At 42.1% G+C, this 22,137-nt stretch overlaps 1 protein-coding gene across 1 annotated transcript in view; it reads left to right on the forward strand.

The window, feature by feature from the left end:
* Window positions 1-22,137, forward strand: part of ZZEF1 (zinc finger ZZ-type and EF-hand domain containing 1) — a 156,737-nt gene that overhangs the window by 91,531 nt on the left and 43,069 nt on the right. Inside the window, exons 27-34 of the mRNA XM_004476985.4 lie at window positions 3,555-3,634; window positions 5,681-5,774; window positions 7,435-7,903; window positions 8,439-8,603; window positions 11,285-11,404; window positions 12,249-12,410; window positions 14,013-14,142; window positions 16,654-16,792. Coding sequence (XP_004477042.2) covers window positions 3,555-3,634; window positions 5,681-5,774; window positions 7,435-7,903; window positions 8,439-8,603; window positions 11,285-11,404; window positions 12,249-12,410; window positions 14,013-14,142; window positions 16,654-16,792 — 1,359 coding nt within the window. The remainder of the gene's footprint in view (window positions 1-3,554; window positions 3,635-5,680; window positions 5,775-7,434; window positions 7,904-8,438; window positions 8,604-11,284; window positions 11,405-12,248; window positions 12,411-14,012; window positions 14,143-16,653; window positions 16,793-22,137) is intronic.

Here is a 22,137-nt window from a genome sequence, read left to right on the forward strand (position 1 = left end):
AATGAATGCTTCCTTCCTTTAGAATAGAGATTTGCCTATTGCTCATGTTGTTATTATTATGAGTATTATTATCATTACCCCCTGGGTTGCTCAGTCCTTTGGATCTCACAGTACAGAGTTTATTTCCTGATTTCTAAAACATCTCAAATACTCCAACAAGTGGTTTTTTTGGACCCATCAAATCTTAATATCTCCATTAAGAAGCTGCTCAAATAAATAAAACTATATTGAGGCATGAGTGACTTATGGAAACAAATGTCATATGGGGAAGCGGATGTGGCTTCAGGGATAGGGCCTCTGCCTACCCTATGGGAGGACCGGGTTCAATTCCTGGGGCCTCCTGGTGAAAAAGAAGAAAAATCTTGCCTGCGTGGTGAACTGAGTGCCTGTGCGAGTGCCTGTGTGGCAAGCCAGTGCCCTCTCAAGTGAGGCATGCAGCAAGATGATGATGCAACAAAAGAGAGACGAAGGGGAGAGTCGAGGTGAAGCACAGCACAGACCAGGAACTGAAGTGGCGCGATTGACAGGAAACCTCTCTGCACATCAGAGGTCCCCAGGATTGAATCCTGGTGAATCCTAGAGGAGAAAGATGAGCAGAGAAAACAAAAAGAGAAATAGTACAGAAGATCACACAACGGAATGCACACAAACAGGGAAAAAAAAAAAAAACAGGGTGGGGAGGGGGAGGGGAAAAAGGGAAAAAAAGAAAAATCTTTTAAAAAATGTCATATAGAAGAGTATTTCTCTGCTGAGGGACAGGGATGAGGTGATCTGTCTGGTTTGGGGGAGAAATAAAAGAATTCAGTATTTATTTTTGTAAGCAAACTATAGTAAGAAAGCTGGAGAATCTTTATGACTAGGGAAATTTTAGTAGAGAAATAAAACCTTGTGGGTTTTTAAAGCTGAAAAACAGAACGTTGCCTGCTGGGGGAACGTTGCCTGCTCTCAGCTCCTTTTCTAACCATTTCAGATACTCCATTTGCAGTAGAGAAATACAATCAAATGTGGAAATTAGAAATACTTAGCTGTATGCAGATTGTTCCTGGAAATAACTTTTGATTTGAGGGAGGCAGTTGTCTGCATTCCTTGTGCCCTGTCTTTTTAAAATGTAGATATCATATCTAAGGGCTATCCATATACTTCTTAAGAGCTCTTGAAGGGGAAGGGAATTTGGCTCAATGGATAGAGCATCCGCCTACCACATGGGAGGCCCAGGGTTCAAACCCAGGGCCTCCTGACCCATGTGATGAGCTGGCCCACGTGCAGTGCTAATGCATGCAAGGAGTGCCCTCCCATACAGAGATTTCCCCCATGTAGGGGAGCCCCACACACAAGAAGTGCACCCTGTAAGGAGAGCCACATGAAAAAAAAAGTGCAGCCTGCCCAGGAGTGGCGCCACACATATGGAGAGCTGATGCAGCAAGATGACACAACAAAGAGAGATACCGATTCCTGGTGCCGCTGACAAGAATAGAAGCGGACACAGAAGAACACACAGCGAATGGACACAGAGAGCAGACAACTGGGCGGGCGAAGGGGAGAGAAATAGAATAAATAAAAAGTAAGTCTTAATTTAAAAAAGAGCTCATGAGGGAAGCAGATGTGACTTAAGTGATTGAGTTCCCGCCTATCACATGAAAGGTCCCAGGTTCGATTCCCAGTGCTTCCTAAAGAAGACAAGCAAGACAGCAAATCGATGCAGCAAGCTGATGGAACAAGATGATGGAATAAAGAGACACAAAGAGGAAAACACAATGAGAGACTCAACAAAGCAGGGAGTGGAGGTGGCTCAAATGATTAAAGAAGACAAGCACACAATGAACAGACACAGCAAGTACAAGCAACAAGGGGGTATGGGGAGAAATAAATAAATAAATCTTGTTTTAAAAAGTGGATGTGGCTCAAGCAGTTGAGCACCTGCATCCCACATGGGAAGTACCGGGTTCGGTTCCCTCCTTAAAAACGAACAAGCACAACAAACAAAAAAAAACAACTTGGGAACTGATGTAGCTCAGTGGTTGAGCACCAGCTTCCCACTTATGAGGTACCAGGTTCAATCCTTGGTGCCTGGCACCTCAAAAAAAAAAGCTCAAGAACTTTAAGCGTGGACTTTATCTGGTTGATTTTTTTTTTTAATCTCTGAATGTCCAAAAATTGGTCACATTTGGGGGTTAGAAATATAGAGGAGTTTTTCAACTAGACTGTAAACTTCATGAGGACAAAGACCAGATTTTTTTTTTCCCTCAGCATTGTATTTCTGGTACCCAGTAGGAGTCTGGCACATTCTAGGTATTGAGTATTTAGTTACTGCATTATGCAGCAGAGAGCATCACACTGTTCTAGTTTATTTTCCTTTGGTTTTTGGATGAAGAGAAGGGCTCATAAGTTTTTCTTTAAAAAAAAACCAACATTTTGTTATAGTTCTAATTATGGAAATGATTTTCATTGTAGAAACTTAACAAAGTAGAGAAAAGCTGAAAATAACTACAATCTTGCCACTTAGAGAGCATCTCTATTAACATTTATTGATATATCTACTTGGCCTTTTACCTAGGCATGTACATATGTGTTTATATGTATTTCCATGTTTTATATATATATACATATATACACACATGTATACACTTTATAAATGAAATAATTTTGTTTATACTATTTCGTAAACTGCTTTTTTTTTAACTTAATATATATACCATGGAATTTTTTGTGTCAGTAATTATTTTTTTATTTCACTTTTAATGCTGCAAAGTATTTCCATTTCAGAAGTTGTCTTTTTGTTTTTTTAGATTTATTTTTATTTATTTATTTCTCCCCAACCCTCATTTGTTTAGAACTTGCTATGTCTGTTTGTCTTCCTTGTTTCTTTAGGAGGCATGGAAACCCAACCTGGGACCTTTCATGTGGGAGGGAGGCACCTAACTGCTTGAACCACCTCTGCTCTCTGCTTTATTGTGTCTCTCATTTTGTTTTTCTTCTTGTATCATCTTGTTGTATCAGCTTGCTGTGCCTGCCCATTGAGCCAGTTTGCTGTGTTCTTTAGGAGGCACTGAGAACCAAACCAGGGACCCTCCCATGTGGTAGGCGGGAGCTCAATCACTTGAGCCACATCTGCTTTCCTTAAAAGTTGTTTTAACAAACATTTGGTTTCTGAAATTTTACTCTTTCTCAATTTTTCTGGCAGTAGTTTTATATTACATATAGTTTAAACATTATACAAGGGAACTTCTCAAATTGGGTAACTATAGATTGATTGTTTTTACTTGTATTGAAGAGATACAAAAATTAATGTCAGAATTCCAAAAATAAAGTGCACAGAAATTGCTGGTAACTTTAGAAGTGGTGAAGTGATAAGACAGTAAGGAAAAATTAGTTTGAAGTAACACAGAGAACCCATCGCAGGTATTTATCTGTATCTTAACTGATTTTTTTTCCTCAAGCCTCTCTTACCGCCCCCAGTGGTATCAGAGGAAGTTTCAAAATACTTTTTGCTTAATGGTGAAATAGTGAATTGTGTTGACTAAATATAATCTCTTTGCCTCTCCTTCTTTCCCTAGTAAACAGTGGGGGCAAAGCAGCCCTTAGTGAGGAGTTTGCCCAGGTATATTCCTTGGCTGATGGAATTAGAATATGGATGGTAAGATTTTCCTTCTCATTAGATTTTTATACTTTTTGGCTTTTCCCCACCATGTTATCATGGAATTACGGTAACCAGCACTCTCCTCAAGAATATAACTTTAGGAATGTTTTCCTTTTTAATAAAAACTCAGAGATATGAATCGATATAGAATAGTATAACCTTTGGAATCATAATTTTTATTGAGAATGTTATCAGAGTAAACCCAATTCAGTTGAGCCCCCCTTACATCCTTCAGTAACCCCACAGTTCCCTCCATGCAACCCTTAGGTTGCAAGAAAAGGCATTGCTTTAGATACTGGGCAACCAGTAACAGTTTTCGGCAGGGGAGGGGCCTCTCAGGTCCATATTTTAGAAAAGTGGTTCTGGAGCATTGTTTATGACAACAATAAACTAGAAGAACCAAATATCTGTTGGTAGGAGAATAGATGAAAAGGTTGAATATACATACGATGGAATACTATATTACCGTGAAAATGAATGAAATAGGGATACATGTATCAGCATGGATGAATCTCACAAACATGGTGAGCAAAAAAGTAAGATGCAGAAGAATGAAATGTATGATACTTATGTAAAATTTAAACATGAGCAAACAATATACATTCGTAAATATATATTAAAACTATACAAATGCATGGAAATGATAAACGCCACATTAAGGAGAACTGTGTGTTTGTAAGTATACATTAGTTTTGTTATTTATGTGTTTATATGTATCTTAAATATTGTACAGTAATTGGGATGCAGTTGGGATGGGTAATGTGATTGAAAGCAGCAGACTAATGTGGTGGTTGAGATGAGGATGGCTTCTGATATTTAGGAGACAAAATAATCAGTAAGACCTTGTGAGTGATGTGGGTGGTAAGTAGGAGAGAAGAATTTAGGATGACTCCTAGTTCCTGGCTTGGGGCACTTGGTAGGTGGTAGAAGCTCGACTAGGATGGGAAAAGTGGTTTTGGATCTCGGACTGGGGAGGTGAATTCAGTTTGGGACATGTTGAATATGAAGACACCTAGTTATCTGAGATATCTAGGTAGAGAATTAAGTAAATGAAAGAATCTAAATGTCTCAAGTTTCAGAGAACTGCCAAGGCAGAATAAAGGTAGTATCAAAGAATTGGTAATTGCTTTTTAAAAATGGATATTTATCTGGCAACAGGCAGCCTTGGACAGAATCTACACTGACTGGATCATGGGTGCCCAGTACACACTGAATAGGTAGATTGAGTCCAAAATGAACAGGATCTCTCAAAATGAACTAAAAGGCATCATCATAAGTAAGGTAGGGGAGAACCAAAAGAATACGCTTACAGGAAAACCAGTTTTAAAGGAAAAAACTGTATAATAACGTTAGCTACTAGTACAGAAATGAAAATCAAGTGAAAAGGAATTGGCAGTTGGCAAGGAACATTGTAGAGCATACCCCAGCTTTTGCATAAGACAGACTGCCTCAGGTTGGGTAGTAAGCCAGTCTCCTACACAAGACCTTGGCCTCCCGGTGCACTGCACCTGACCTTCTGCCTCAGCTGTCAGCATTTTGCCCATGCTGCAGCCATTGCCTGGGCTGGTACTAGGAGCACCATTCTCTGCCCAGAAATCTTGGCATCCTTCAAGGTGTTCCACTATTCCAGGTAGAATAGAGGAAATAAAATTCTGACCTATCCGGTGCAGCAAATTGCATGTATAACCTTAGCAGGACTCTTCACTTCTCTAGACCTTTGTTTCTTTATCAGCACTAAGCGGGCTTTAAATCCTCCAGCACCAGTGTTTGAAGATTTTTTAAATAATAAGAAAGTCATGGGTACAGCCCCCTCCCAAATAACTTGTAGTCAAAAAGGAGGTAGTTTTACAGATAATACTTCTAGGCAGCTTCAAAGCCCAGATGAGTGCTAGGACAAAGTCCTGTGTCCCCAACAGCTGGACAATAACTATGAAGTACTCCATGATCACAACTCCCTGTGCTTTTGAAGTAGTTTGCTATGAGTGCCCTTGCTGCCCTGACATCTGTGACAACATAATTATGTGGTTCAAATCTTTCCTTCAGTTAGAGATGAAGCAGAAGTCCCTGATGGGCCTGGGGAATGAGATAGAAGAAAAACACGATGCAGAAGCTAATGACGCCAATCCTGAGCGCTTGGGTGAGTATGGTAACTTCAGCTCTCTTTACTTGAACTCCTGCTTTCATTTCAGAACCTAGAGGGGAGTGGATGTTGCTCAGTGGTTGAGTGCCTGCCTCCCATGTATGAGTTCCCAGGTTCACTCCCTGGTACCTCCTAAAAAAAGGGAATTTAGAAAATCTTTTATCTATCTTCTAGATTATTTTAGTTGAAGCTGTATTGACCTAGAGAAAGAATATTTCGTAAATATTTTGTAAAGATATTTCGTAAATAGAGAAAATGCCAGAGAGGAATAACTTTATTGACACGCTCCAAACAGAGCATCTTTCTACTTACTTTTTTTTTTTAAGATTTATTTTATTTATTTCTCTCCCCTTCCCCACCCCCACCCCCCTGCCGTTGTCTTCTCTCTGTGTCCAATTGCTGTGTGTTCTTCTGTGTCCACCTGTACCCTCAGTGGCACCAGGAAACTGAGTCTCTCTTCTGTTGTGTTATCTTGCTGCATCAGCTCTTCTTGTGTGCGGCGCCACTCCTGGGTGGGCTGCACTTTTTTCACACAGGGTGGCTCTCCTTGCAGGGTGCACTCCTTGCATGTGGGGCACCCCCATCAGAGGCACCCGTGCATGGCACGGTACTCCCTGCGCAGCAGCTCTGTGTGTGGGCCAGTGTACCACACAGGTCAGGAGGCCCTGGGTATTGAACCCTGGACCCTCCCATATGGTAGGCGGATGCTCTATCAGTTGAGCCATGTCCACTTCCCCTATTACTTCTTATTGGGTGCTCTTTGAGCTATATCATATTATGTTTTTAAAGTATGCTCACACTGAATATTCAATGAAATTAAGGAATTACTGTTATTTTAGGTGTGATAATGATTTTTTCTTTTTTTTTTTAATTTATTTTTAAAATTTATTTCCCCTTTCCCCCCTTCCCCACCCCCCAGTTGTCTGCTCTCTGTGTCAATTCACTGTGTGTTCTTCTATGACCACTTCTATCCTTATCAGCAGCAGCAGGAATCTGTGTTTCTTTCTGTTGCATCATCTTGTGTCAGCTCTCCGTGTGTGTGGCGCCATTCTTGGGCAGGCTGCACTTTCTTTCTTTTGCACTGGGCGGCTCTCCTTATAGGGCGCACTCCTTGTGCATGGGGCTCCCCTATGCAGGGCACTCCTTGCACGCATCAGCACTGCGCATGGACCAGCTCCACACGGGTCGAGGAGGCCCGGGGTTTGAACTGTGGACCTCCCATGTGGTAGGCACATGCCCTGTCCATTGGGCCAAGTCCACGTCCTGTGATGATGATTTTATGGTTATGTTTTTTAAAACTCTTTAAAAAAACCCAGAAATATACCAATATACCATGGAGTGGTGTGTTAGTGAAACACGATTGGCCTTGAATTGATTATTGAAGTTTAGTGATGGGTATGTGGAGGGGTCTCTATACTATTCTGTATATGCTTGAAAATGTCCATAATAAATCTTTTTTTAAAGTGTGCTGATAGGTTGGTAAATACTGAGGAGATCTTGATTTCTATACTGAGATGAAATTTGATACTATTCTGTCAGTAGATATGGTATAGTAACTGTGTTTCTTATCCTAAAAAAGTTTTACATAGAATATTTTCTCCCTGAAAGTAGGCAATAAGTTTTAATTTTTAAATTATCTTCCTTGTTTTTTTCTTAGCCAAAGAGTGTATTCAGAAAAGTCTTTTATTACTAAAATTTTTGCCCATGGGTGTAAGTTCAAAAGAAAGTTGTGACAAGTTGGTGACTGCAGATGAAACCGATCATCCCCAACCACTTGACAAGCGCCAGAGAACAAGCTCTGTCATGGAAGAGCATTTCCAGGCTTCATCATCTCCCACGGAAGCAGCACCTCCTGCTGTCGGAGACGGGAGTCCTGGTGTGGACATCCATACTAAGCTGCTGCCCAGCAGTGGCCCTCCCATTGCAGACGTGTCCTCTGCCACTTCTGAAGAGCCCTTGTCACCTTCCACACCCACCCGGCGGCCTCCCTTCACCCGAGGGCGACTCCGCCTGCTCTCTTTCCGATCCATGGAGGAGGCCAGACCGGTGCCCACAGTGAAAGAGAAATACCCTGTGCTGAAGGACGTCATGGACTTTGTTAAAGATCAGTCAATCTCATGTGAGAGGTGAGCCAGGGTCAAAGTATTTTTTCACTTCAGATTTTTTCATTATACTCTATGTAAATTATATCTCACTAATGTACTGTTAGCATTTTTTTAAAGCAGCATGTCTTTTAGTAGCCTCTACTTATTAATGTGTCTTCAAACCCATGGGGAAATTTAGGATTTGGTGTTTTATGGTAGAATTATTTGTCAGTGGGCCTACACCTCTGGAAGTATTATATATTTTAATTTAATGAGGAATTTCCTGTCCTAAGAATTAAGGTGTTATTTCTGATGTCAGAGTTCCTTTTTAACTCACTTACTTTTTAATATGGATTGTCAGGCCTTTAGCCCATTGGTATGAACCAATTTGTAATGCTGCTAAGTAATGGATGAAAGTACCAAAAAGGTATTGATAATCTTCTTGAAGGCTATTTCTAAGACCTTACAATAGTATTTCCTTTTTAGTGATATTAGATTAGAACATGGGTGGAGGGGAGGTTATTTTCTTTCTGCTCCGGAGTTATCTGGGTGTTCCTGATTTGACTTCTGTCTCCAGTGTTATAAAGGTTCTTTCCTTGAGGAAAGCCCAAGCCCGGAGCATCCTTGAAGTATTGAAGATAATTCAGTATTGTGCAGAATCCCTTGGACAGCCTCACTGCTTCCATCCACCTTATATACTTTTCCTGTTAGAACTGCTGACCTGCCAGAAAGAGTTTACCAAGTAAGCACATGTTACAAGTCTGCAAGGGAAACAACAGAGGTAGTTTTAAAGAAATACTAATTGTTTTCTAAAGTTAATAATGCCTGCCCTAATGGAGCTTATATTCTAGTGAGGAGATACATATAAAAAAAAATAAAAAATAAGCAGATAGCAGATTGGGATATGGCTATGTGGAGATTTTATACAGAGTGATCTCGTTTTGGTGGTCAGGGAAGACAAGCTGAGGAAGTGACATAAAAGCCAAGGGATAAATGGACAGAAGGAGTCAGCTGAGATTTGGGGTGGGGTATTTGTGGGAACAGGCACAGGGGGGCATTAAAAGCAGAAGGAACAGAGCAAAAGCTCTACCTAGGCTAGGGAATTGGCCCAAAAGAAAGTCAGCATGCCTGAAGGTAGGGCCAGAGACAGTCAGAAAGTTACATGGGACACATACCAAATTAAACTTTGTTGACTGTGATTTAAAGTGTTGAGATTTTCTACTTAGTTTTAGATGGGAAACCATTGGAGAATTTTAACCCAGGAGAGACAGGCTTTGATTTATATTTTTAACAGATACCTCTGGCTACTGTGTGAAAAAGAGTAGAAGTAAAAGCCATTTGAAGACCACTGGAATAGTCCAGGCGAGAGATGATGGAACTTGGACCAGGCAGAAGTACTAGAAATGGAGAGAAAAGGGTGGGATTCGGGGTATATTTTGAAGGTAGAATTGTCAGGATTTATTGATGGATTAGATGTAGAAGGTAAATAAAAGAAAGGAATCCTGGGGGGCTGGGACATGAGGACTTTGGCTTGAGCAGCTGGGTAAATGATGATGTATTTTACTGAAGGGAAGAGGAGGGAAGATGCAGATTTGTGGGAAAATCACAAGTTTTGTTTTGGCCATTTTAAATTTCAACTTCTTTGACATCCAAGTAAATTGTTAAAGGAGCAGAGATTAGGGTCTAACGATCTGGAGAGAAGTCTGGCTGGGGTAGAATTTGGAAGCCAGCGACATATAGGTGGTATTTAAAGCCATGAGACCAGGTGAGACCATCTAGAAAGTCAAGACCACATGGACAGGGAGTTTAGGATGAGCCTCGGGCATTTCTTTATTTAGAATGAAGTCAAGCAGAGGAAGAAGAGTTAGCTAAGGAGTTCAGAAATTTTCATTGATGTAGAATGAAAATCTGGGGGCAGTACTATCACAGAAGCCAAAAGAATTGTGTCTTAAAAAGACAGGGATAGTCGGTTGTGTCATATGCTGCTGTGAGAGTTGAATAAAATAATAACTACTGGATTTAGCAGTAGTTTTAGTGGAACCATAGTGTTAAAGCCAGTTAGACTGGATTGAAAAGAGAATGCTGTGTGAGAAAATGGACAGACCACAGACAATTATTTTTAAAAACATGTCCTAATGGGGAGCAGGGGAATGGGGCGGTACAGTTACTGTTAGAGCTTGTAGTAATGACTAGGGAATTTTAAGAAATATTAGAGCACATTTGTATGCTGGTGGAAATGAGTCAGTAATGAGGGAAAACTTAATGCAGTTAGAGAGGGACCAGTTAAGTAGCAGTGGGAAGGGTTGTTTTTTTATATTAACAAAGAAAGACAAAATCAGCAGCAGCCCCCTACACCTGTTGGGCAGCTCTCTTGACCCATCCCAGTGGACTCACTTGCTGTATTGTCCATTACTTTCTTTTTTTTTTTTTTTAAGATTTATTTATTTATTTATTCCCCCTCCCCCCATTGTTTGCGCTCACTGTCTGCTCTCTGTGTCCATTCATTGTGTGCTCTCTGTGTCTGCTCGTCTTCTCTTTAGGAGGTACTGGGGACTGTATTAGTCAGCTAAAGGGGTGCTGATGCAAAATACCAGAAATCAGTTGGCTTTTATAAAGGGTATTTATCTGAGGTAGAAGCTTACAGATATCAGGCCATAAAGCATAAGTTACTTCCCTCACCAAAGTCTGTTTTCACGTGTTGAAGCAAAATGGCTGCCAATATCTGTGAGGGTTCAGGATTCTTCCGGGCTCAAGGTTCTTCTCTTCCCAGAGCTTGCTCATCTCCCAGCTCAGGGTTCCTCTCTTCCCGGGGCTTGCTTCTCTTTCCTCTGTGTGCTTACTTCCTAGGGCTCCAGCTTCTTAAGATTTCAGCATCAAACTCTAACATCAAAATTCCCCAACATCAAAAACCCTCAACTCTGTCCTTTGTCATGGCTTTTATCTGTGGCCAAACCTACTATGTGGCCAAAGCCCTAATCATAATTTAATCATGCCCAGGTGTAGACCAGATACAAACATAATCCAATATCTATTTTTGGAATTCATAACTATATAAAACTGCTACAGGGACGAAACCTGGGACCTCCCATATGGGAGAGAAGCACTCAAGTGCCTGAGCCACCTCCGCCCCCTGCCTTGATTTTCTCATGTGTTTTCTTTTTGTGTTTCCTTCTTGCATCATTTTGTTGTATCAGCTCACTGTTCCAGCCTGTCGTGCCGGCTCAGTCTTGCTTGTCTTCTCTAGGAGGCACATTTCCCTGTCCATTCATCACTTTCTAAAGTGACTATATTTGTATTTCCTTAAGTACCTGTGCCACTTTGTTCTGCTTGCTGCAGCTTATCTCTCTTTCGTGTAAAGGATAATGATTATTAAGTAAATGATGTTCTGACAGTTAAGTGACTGGTGATTTCCTCTGTTTCTAGTTATTTTGGACACTTGGAAGGCTGTGGTGCAGAACTACACAAAGAAATTCGAGACACTTATTATCAACTTGTTCTGTTTTTGGTCAAAGCAATTAAAGGATTTAGTAATATAAATGACAGGTATTGGATAACTTTAATTTCTAGACAAAAAATGTATTTTGATTTTTTCTGATTACGTTAGAAATACATGTTCATTGTTGAAAACAGAGAAAAGCACAGAGAATAAAATAAAGATAACCTGTAATCCTACCATCTAGAGCTAACCACTGTTGTTTACATACATACCTCAGTCTTTTTTTCTATATGCTATATACATTTTTTTTAAAGGAAATGGGTTTTGGGAGCAGGTATAACTCAGTGGTTGAGTGCCTGCTTTGCATGTACGAGGTCCCAGATGCAGTCTCCAGTACCACCTAAAAAGGTGTGTGGGTGTGGGTAGGGGGGTATGGATCTTTTAGTGTATCTAAGAATTTGTAACCTGTTTTCAGTTTTCAATGTTTTATACACAGTGGATTATTTTTTTAACTTGAGTGTAGAGCCATTTCCTAGTCTCCTCCTGTAGTTAAGTGGCTTATACATAACCCTTACATCAGATGGTTCTTCTCTAAATCTAAATTGTATAACCTTGGCTAATTTTTGACTGACCCTGATCTTGCTATTTATCAGGATATGGTTTTTTACTACTCAGCACTTTTACCATAAAATGTCCCCTCTGGAAGTTCTGGCCAAGTGGAAACCATACTTAATGCCTCCCAGAGTTCTTTTGCTTTGTCCTTTGAAGAGTCTCTGAGTGGAGTCTGAGAAATTTGAAAGGAAATTAAAAGAAACCAATCAACAGTCTACAGTTCTCTTCTGCTTTCCAATTAGAAACAAACCAGGCTGATTTGCATTCTTTCTGTTGACTCTGTTGGTATCGGGCTGCTTTGATCATTTTTATCATTTTTTCACCTTTGTGGCCTTTTAGGTCCTTGCTGCCTGCCTTATCGTGTGTTCAGACAACACTGCTTCATCTTTTGGATATGGGTTGGGAACCCAGTGATCTTGCCTTCTTTGTCGATATTCAGTTACCAGATCTCCTCATGAAAATGTCACAAGAAAACATCAGTGTCCATGACAGTGTGATCAGGTAAGAACACAGTCCTACACTCTACAGTTCCTAAAATAGATAATAACTTACAGGAGTTACAGCCTAAGGATTCAGAACATGGACTTTGGAGCTAGACTGCAATATCCTGGCTTTGCCCCTGACTAGCTGTGTGACCTTGGGGAAGTTATTTAACCACTCTGCCTCGGTTTCCTCATATTAGAGTGGGAGCTAATAATGGTTCCTACCTCGAGGCTTGTTGTGGGGGCTAAAGGAGTTACATTTTTAAACACTTAGAACTGAGCCTGGCCCATAGAAGCTCTGTAAATGCTTGGTGGTGGTATTGTGAGCTCTGAAGATAAGGATCCTCTGCCTTTTCTGTAGTTCCTAGTCTGTTCAGTTTGTTGAATTGGAGAATCCTTTTCAATGTTTTTTGTTTCATGTAGGTGTGATTTATCCACTGTAACCTCTTTTGTATTATAAAGACTTATAGAATAAGAAAAAATAGTGTGCAGAGTTTTTTCTTTCCACTTTTGACAAGTATTTCTCCACCTTGCTCAACTCGACTATCCATTAACCACTCATGTGTGTAGAAAAGGAAGGAGAAGAAAATAGGAGAAGAAAAGCAATACTTAGGGGAGAATTGGGATGAATTCTCAACACTAGGACAATTTTCAGTCTGTCAGAAGAGATATTCAGGGGAAAGGAGATAGAATTAAAGCTGTCTCTTCATTTACCTAACTTTGGTTATTGCTCCACGGTCACAGGGTGCTGTTGGCAGAGGGAGGGAACAGAACACTGAGGTGGGGGGCAGGGGTGAGGAGGCATCCACATACCGGTTCTTCAGCTGTCAGTCTGCTGAGTGTTTCAAGCATTGCTTTGTCAGCACCTACCTAGTATAGTCTTTGGGGGTGGGACCACAGACTTCCTTACCAATCCCTTATTAGCACCGACCGCAAAGCTAGGGATGAGATAATTTTTAAAAATCAGTTTGTTGGAGCACATGAATGGATAAATATATATTGGTTAGTAAATATTTTGCATTTACAATTGAAAAAATTCTTCTGGGTTTAAATTCTGGTCGCTAAAGTGAACTGTAAACTGAAGTTATGGAAACTGATAATTTTTCTCTTTTTATCAGCACCTTTGAGATTATCTATCTACCTGAAACCCTTTATTAAAAATGAGAAAACTGGGAACCAGGGCTAAGTGGCATGTCAGGGTCTTAACAGCAGCTGGTGGTAGAGCCAGAGCAACAGGGTCTCCTGATTCCTTTCTCATGCTTCTGCTAGGATATGCTGAGCATGTCAAAATCAAACTTTTTTTTTTTTAAATCACTTAATTTGGTCCCAGTCTCTTGCACATAGTAGATCTACCACAAATGGTTTTTGAGTAGAAATTATGCCATATAGGTATAATTCCTCATCCATGATAGTCTGCTCTGGAAAGAACTTCCCTCTTTTGCTTGGTATGTATCTATCAAACACCTGGCAAATCCTGGAACTTTGAAAAACAAATTGATCTTTTCCCCTCAGAAGCTTAAAAATGATTGCAATATTAGGCCCATAGAACACAGAATCCGCCGCTGAGTACTTTCCTTGATTATTTGGAGAGGCATGCTTTTCTCTTTTTCTGTCCTTTCAGCCAATGGAGTGAAGAAGATGAGCTTGCTGATGCCAAGCAGAATTCAGAATGGATGGATGAGTGTCAGGATGGCATGTTTGAGGCCTGGTATGAAAAAATAGCCCAGGAAGATCCAGAGAAGCAGAGGAAAGTAAGACCTCTCAACTAGAGTGATTTGAAGTGACTTGGTAGGAGTGGAGAGGAGAGTCTGCCTGGGACAGTGCCAGCAGGCTGTCTCCCCAGAGGGCTCCAGGTGGCGTTCAGTGCCTTAGTGGGTCTGCTGTCACGAGTCTGGTCTTTTAGCTTGAGGGGCTCTGAATTCTAATTGGATCATACTCAGAGACGGGCTCCTTCCCTTAGAATTGGACTCAGAAAATTGGCTCATGAGGCTGATATATAATATTAAGTGTCAATTTATTAATTTACAGGGAGAAATAGAATCAGTGAAGGGCCTGGGCTCTGGCTTCCCTGGCACCGCACGTTCTCATCCTATAGGCAAGCCACCTAGAAACCACATTTTAATCAGAAGGTTGCCTGGTGAGCTTGGAAGCAGCCATATATACACAGAATCAGAGTTACATGATCCAGGCATGTAAAGGCTTCAGGACAACCCACCAACTTCTTCTCCACATTAGGTGTTATGCCTGTCATTGGCACCATGTTGGCCATTTCTTTGTGCCAGGCATCTGCTACCTCAGATTCATTCATTTCTAAGTACTGATGGCTACTATGTACCAAGCCTCTGTGGGGCTTGGATGGAGCACATCAACTTTGCCTCTGTGACTACTTTTTCTCTCATATGTTAAAATCTTAATGGGAGCCATTCTGCTATTCTAAGGTAATTTAGCATATTTGTTCTGGTCTACTACTGTGTTTTGACTTACTGATTATTCCCTGATTTCTAGGCCCTAAAGATAAACTGTACCTTAGCTTCTGGTACATTTCAGTTAAACAATTTTTTTTTTTTTAAAGATTTATTTTTATTTATTTAATTCCCCTCCCCTCCCCCGGTTGTCTGTTTTCTGTGTCTTTTTGCTGCGTCTTGTTTCTTTGTCCGCTTCTGTTGTCGTCAGCGGCACAGGAAGTGTGGGCGGCGCCATTCCTCGGCAGGCTGCTCCCTCCTTCGCGCTGGGCGGCTCTCCTTATGGGTGCACTCCTTGCGCGTGGGGCTCCCCTACGCGGGGGACACCCTTGTGTGGCACTGCGCATGGGCCAGCTCCACATGGGTCAAGGAGGCCCAGGGCTTGAACCGCGGGCCTCCCATGTGGTAGACGGACGCCCTAACCACTGGGCCAAAGTCCGTTTTCCCCAGTTAAACAATTTGTTTGCTTATAAATCAGTGCCTTTATAATTGCTCCCTAAAGTTTTTCTTTTAAGTGCTCCTTTTGCAGTGTCTTTTACCTGTGAACACTACTATTGTCCAACTAAGTACCCAAGTCAAAAATCTGGATGTGGTTCTTCTTGACCCTTCCCTGTACTCACCCCCATATCCAGTCCATCATCTAGGTTCCTCACTTCCACTGCCTTAATACCTTTCAGATCTGCTGACTGCCTCAGTGCCATCCTCATTGTCTGTCATGGAGTTACTTTAACCACTTCTATCCTGGTCAGTTTTCCTGACTTTAGTCTTGTCTCCATCAGTGCGTTCTTCATTCAGCAATCAGAGGAACTTTAAAATACTCAAATCTGATGACATAACTTCTATACTTAAATATTGGCAGTGACTCAGACTAGCATTCAAAGCCCTTTGTTGTCTCATCTTTCTACCTTCCTCTGTTTATTCCCCTTCTGTACTCTTCTCCATCCTGCATTATCACCAATTTCATCAACTGTTGTCTTGCCCCACCCCCTTTTTAAAAAATTTCTTTCCCCTTCTCCCCTTCCTCCCGCCCAAGTTGTCTGTTGTCTGTGTCCATTCGCTGTGTGTTCTCGTGTGTCCGCTTGTATTCTTGTCAGCAGCACCGGGAATCTGTGTCTTTTTGTTACATCATCTTGCTTTGTCAACTCTCTGTGTGTGCGGCACCACTCCTGGGCAGGCTGTGCTTTTTTTGCACAGGGCGGCTGTCCTTATGGAGTGTACTCCTAGCGTGTGGGGTTCTCCTACACGGGGGACACCCCTGCGTGGCACGGCACTCCTTATGCACGTCAGCACTGTCCGTGGGCCATCTCACCACACAGGTCAGGAGGCCCTGGGTTTGAATCCTGGACCTCCCATGTCATACATGGACGCTCTATCCATTGAGCCAGATCCACTTCCCTCTTGCCTTTTTTTGGGGTGCCCCTAAAGCTTGCTCTTATTTTTATTTGGCATGCCCAATAACTCCCACTCAACTAATTGAGGTCTCAGCTGTGGAGTGATCTCCTTTGGAAAGCCTTCTCTAACCTTCCTAACACCCATTGACATCTCTCCTCTGTATTCTCTCAGCCTCCTGAATTTGCCTAGCAAAAACCTTATCCGACTGTAGGCTCATCATCTGTTTGCTTGAGGGAATTCCTCACTAGACACTGAGCTCATTCATTTTCTAATCCTAGCACCTGGTATAATACAATGCCTGGAATATCATAAATATCCAGTAAATACCTATTGAAGGAATGAATCGATTAATGAAAAGTGGCCACATTACAAAATCTGTCGGTTAATTGTGCATATTTCTCCTTACAGATGCATATGTTCATTGCTCGCTACTGTGACCTGTTAAATGTGGACATCTCTTGTGATGGATGTGATGAGATTGCTCCCTGGCATCGCTACCGGTGCCTACAGTGCAGCGACATGGATCTCTGCAAAACTTGCTTCCTAGGTAAGTTGCATTGCCTGAGTATGCTGAATCCAAAAGTTATCAATGTTTCTATATTCTATAATATTGTCATTTTAAAACTTGTATTGCACCAAATAAAAATACTGCTTGGCAGTATTTTCTGACTTGTTAGCAAATATGAGCCTTATCTCCCCAACTAGATGAGAAACTCTGCCGCTTCCAGCTTCCATCATAGACAATTGCTAAACACTCAAGGACCACTGAATGTGCATTCACTTGAGCTTCCAGGAAATAGTTTTGCCTCTGAATCATGCAGTGTTTACAAGTAGCAAAATACATACACACACACAAATTCAAAACTCTTTAATTCACTTGACTTGTAGATGTTGAGGTAAATAAAACAAATCAACAGTTGTGAACAGTTGAGTACACTTTGTGTACGTAGCCCAGTGCCTTGGAAATGTTTACCATCTAGGGTTAGACTGGACAGATCCATAAAGTATATATTCTAGTACAAGAGTATCTGTGCTGAGTTACAGGTGAGTGGTATGGATTATTTCTGAAAAATTTCAGTGGTAGTAGAAATCACTGTTGCAGAGAAGGCTCGTGGAAAGGCAGAGTGTGAATTGGTCTTTGAAGAAAGTTAGAACTTGGAAGTGAAGAAAGCAAGCACAGGTGAAAAAGAAATGTGTGTCTGTGGTATGTTTAGACAGACACACTTGACTAGAAGCTGACTGACAGATTAAGACAGATAAGGCCCAGATTATGGGTCCCTGAAAGACAGATGGGGAAAGGGTTTTCACATAGCACTTGATTAATTTGATCAGCACTATGCTAGAGGAAAGACATTCTGACAGTCATAGTAGTCACGAGAGGATTTGTGCCTGGACTATGTTTGTGGCAGTGGGAATGGAAGTGGGTCAGAGGCAAAGAGCATTCAGCAGGGCCTGGTAGGGCTTTGGAGGCCCACTGGATTTAGACTGAGAAGGAGACCAGAGCCGTCCTTCTCTTTCATGACTAGAATTCTCTCTTACTTACTGAGTCGGGTTATGAAGTCTGTTTTCATCTGTGATTCTAAAATGCCTCATGAAAATCTGTTTTAGTATCTCTGTATCTCTGGATATTTGGCTTTAAGGTTTGATTTCTTACATAATCAGTTTGTTTTGGTGAAACATGAGATAGCCATACTTGTGGCTTGATACATTTTTTTTCCCTTAAGCAGGGAGCTAAAGTAATCTGATTAATCTTTCTTAAAAGACCAGATTAGAAGCTGTGTGGAGAATTATAGCAGATATAGGGAGTGAAAGCAGGAAGACCAGTTAGGAGGCTAATATAGTTATCTAGACAATATATAAAGGTAGAGTGGTAAATGTGCAGATAGAGAGACAAAGGTATTTATGAGAAATAATAGGTGGTGGAATTGACAGGGTCTTTTGACAGAGGTTTCTGGAATGAGCTACTGGAAACCACTGACAACAAGGGAAATCAAAAGCAAAGTCAGTTTGGGGTGGCAAGTGAGTGTGTGGGTCAGGTGATGCATTCAGTTCTCACAACAAATCAGTGATGTATTTATTCCTATTTTATAAATGATGCTCTGGAGATTGTAGAGATGAAGACATAACTTGCTCAAAGGCACACATCTATTAAATAGCAGAGATGTATTCAAACCCAGATCTATGTGATTTTAATGGCCATGTGCTTTTTTTCTTCTTAGGAGGGACCAGGGATTAAACCCAGGACCTCATACATGGGGAGCAGGTGCTCAACCACTGACCTACATCCACTCCCCAACTCCCTGTACAGCCTTTTTCAGAAGGGGAATTTTCATTGCAGTTAGAGTCTTTGTAGAATGTGGAAGGCAAGAAATGATGGTAGGGCAGAGAGGAAATATTGAAGGCTCTTTAATCCTGGCATGATGGACAGCATAGAGGTAGCAGGAAAAAACCAAGGTTGAGGGAAGGAAGGCCACAGTGAAAAACAGCGAGCATGTTCAGAAAAATGAGAGATGGTAGATCATGGAGTTTATATTTGAATTTGATACATTATGGGAGTGGCACACTACAGGCTTGAGAACAGGAGAGTTTCAAAATCTGAATATTGCATAGGGAACATACTTGCTTGTTACTGTGGGGAATAAGGTTTGGTGGCATTAAGGAGATAAGCAGTCATCTACCTGGTTGCAGTTTGGGTTAAATCTGTGATTATGGGAAGAGCAAGGAAGTTGCATATCTGATAACTCTCCACTTTAGTAGATCCTCAGCATTCTTCAGGATTATATCTTAAGATCTTTGCAGATTCCAAAATTCTTGAATACCACTGTAGCATATAATGTCCCCATAAAATGGGGTCAAGGTTCCTATAAATACAGATCTACAATAATTCATAAGGCACTTAAAGTAAATTCTTTCGTAATGTAAGCCACCACACTCATCACCATTACTTATAAATTGGCATTCTTTGTAGAGCCTTTGTAGAACCCCACCCCTGTCCCCCACCTTGTTCCTAAAAATTGCTATGCTGCCCATTTCCAATAGAGAACAACAAAGCTGCTTTAAGATGCAGGCATTTATGGAAAAAGGAAATGATATCGGTAGTGGGTGATCAGCTAGGTTCATTCACTACCTGCCATGGAGTACATAATGCAGTTTCATGCCTCAGCACACTGACAAATGACTGCATTTCATGAACCTTCGGAATAACTTGAGAATAATTGAAACTGAATTTCGAATCTGTGAAAGCTTAGTAAAGGTCAACTGCACTTTGTTACCTAATTAAGATAAGACTATTGATCCAAACCCCCACATACATAATTATCATAATCACTCAATTGGGACCTTCTGCTAGTAAGGATCAAAACATGGTGTGTCTGGACAATAAGCTTACAGGAAATGGGGGGGAGAAGAAGGTTGTGAGCTGACGCCTACATGGTCAAAATCTATGATAAAGTGGAGGTAAGTAGTTGTGCAGTGAAGGGATAAGACGGGCCTAGATATACTATTGGGTGAGCTTTGCAGACTTGAGGGGGACTAGGGTTGGGAGGATGGGTCGGATGAGTCAGATGGTCCATGGAATTGGGAAAAAAACATGGTGTGTCAAAGTGGGAATACAGGTGAGAAAGAAAGTGATGAGTCCTTTTGACTGCACTGTCCTATAATATCTGAAGACCCTAGGTCAGCGATTTTGTTCTCTAGGTGACATTTTTTTTTTTTTAAAGATTTATTTTTATTTATTTAATTCCCCTCCCCTCCCCCGGTTGTCTGTTTTCTGTGTCTTTTTGCTGCGTCTTGTTTCTTTGTCCGCTTCTGTTGTCAGCGGCACGGGAAGTGTGGGCGGCGCCATTCCTGGGTAGGCTGCACTTTCTTTCGTGCTGGGCAGCTCTCCTTACGGGCGCACTCCTTGTGCGTGGGGCTCCCCTATGTGGGGACATCCCTGCGCGTGGGGCTCCCCTATGTGGGGACACCCCTGCATGGCAGGGCACTCCTTGCGCGCGTCAGCACTGTGCATAGGCCAGCTCCACACAGGTCAAGGAGGCCCGGGGTTTGAACCTCGGACCTCCCATGTGGTAGACGGATGCCCTAACCACTGGGCCAAAGTCCGTTTCCCTCTAGGTGACATTTGGCCAAGCTGGAGACAGTACTAGTTGTCGCAACCTGGTGTGGGAGTGGGGAGAATATTACTGGTACCTGGTGAGTAAAGGCCAGAGATGCCGCCAAACATCATATAAGGCACAAAATACACCCCCCCAACAAAGAATTATCCTGTTCCCCAAGTATGCCTTTGCTGCTCACCTTAATGTGATTTCAGTTGGATAAATGTATCTGACGGGGAGAAAGGTTCGAGGCAATCAGTGGGATTTACCCCAGAACCTGCCCACACAACTTCTTCCTTCATCATATAATGCTCGCGCCCTACCACAGTTATCCTACCCAAAATGTCCATTGTGCCAAGGTTAAGAAACCCTCTTGTATGTCAAAGGCATAGTTTTTTTCAGAAAGAGACATTTAATTTTTCCCGCTTAAAGCTCTGCTTGGTCCCCAGTTCTTGGTTCTTCTTGGTTCTCTTAGTTCCATTGTTAGGAGAATCTCTGGTCCCTAGAGTAAAAGATGCAGTATTTTTTCATCTGCAACATTACTTCTCTTAAGTAAGTGCCTGACCTTTGTGATTTTTACACCTATCCCATGTATAAATATTTAGCATCTTCTGTGCCAGTTCTGAGTGATAGTGGGGACTAAGATGGACATGCTGTCTTGCATCATGGTCTCCATAGTGTTTGCATTTTAGTAAGGGAGAGAGATAAACAAGTAGGTAACTACAATGCTGAGTGGTAGGTGCTGTGATGGGGAAGGCTAGCTTCTCTGGGGCCACAGAATGTATCTCTTCAGACCAGGCATTTGGGAGCAACTCACCTTAGAAGTGAAGCTCTTCTCTCAGTTTCTTTCTTTTTTTTTTTTTTTTTTTAAGATTTGTTTTTTAATTTATTTCTGTCCCCTTCCCCCTCCTATTTGTCTGCTCTGTGTCCATTTGCTGTGTGTTCTTCTGTGTCTGCTTGTATTCTTGTCAGCAGCACCTGGAATCTGTGTCTTTTTTTGTTGCGTCATCTTGCTGCGACAGCTCTCCGTGTATGCAGCACCACTCCTGAGCAGGCTGCACAGGTTTTTTGTGTGGAGTGGCTCTCCTTACAGGGCGCACTCCTTGCACATGGGGCTCCCCTACACAGGGGACACCCCTGTGTGGCACGGCACTCCTTGCACGCATTAGCACTGCACATGGGCCAGCTCCGCACGGGTCAGGGAGGCCCTGGGTTTGAACCCTGGACCTCCCATGCGGTAGGTGGACACTCTATCCATTGAGCCAGATCTGCTTCCCTCTCATAGTTTCTTGAACTTGTCCTTTTCCCTATTCACTGGGCATTCAACTGGGCCAACTGATGGCTTGCCCTCTACCTGGTCCCTGAGTTTCTTGATCGAGCCCTACTTTGAGGGCAGGGTGGGTGGGAGAATGGGAGAGGACATTCAGGCATGGGCTTGATATGTGTGTTTTTTTGAGATTTATTTTATTTATTTTTCTCCCCTAACTCTCTGTTGTCTGCTCTCTGTGTCCATTTGCTGTATGTACTTCTGCGTCCGCTTGCATTGTGAGGCAGCACCGGGAAACTGCGTCTCTTTTTTTGTTATTGTGTCATCTTGCTGTGTCAGCTCTCCGTGTGTGTGGCGCCACTCCTGGGCGGACTGTGCTTTCTTTCACGAAGGGCGGCTCTCCTTGCAGGGCATACTCCTTGCGTGTGGGACTCCCCTGCATGGGGGTGCCCCTGTGTTGCACAGCACTCCTCGCACGCTGCAGCACTACACATGGGCCAGCTTACCACACAGATCAGGAGGTCCTGGGGA

This window comes from Dasypus novemcinctus, chromosome 21 (assembly GCF_030445035.2).
Source record: "Dasypus novemcinctus isolate mDasNov1 chromosome 21, mDasNov1.1.hap2, whole genome shotgun sequence".
Taxonomy (NCBI): Eukaryota; Metazoa; Chordata; class Mammalia; order Cingulata; family Dasypodidae; genus Dasypus; species Dasypus novemcinctus.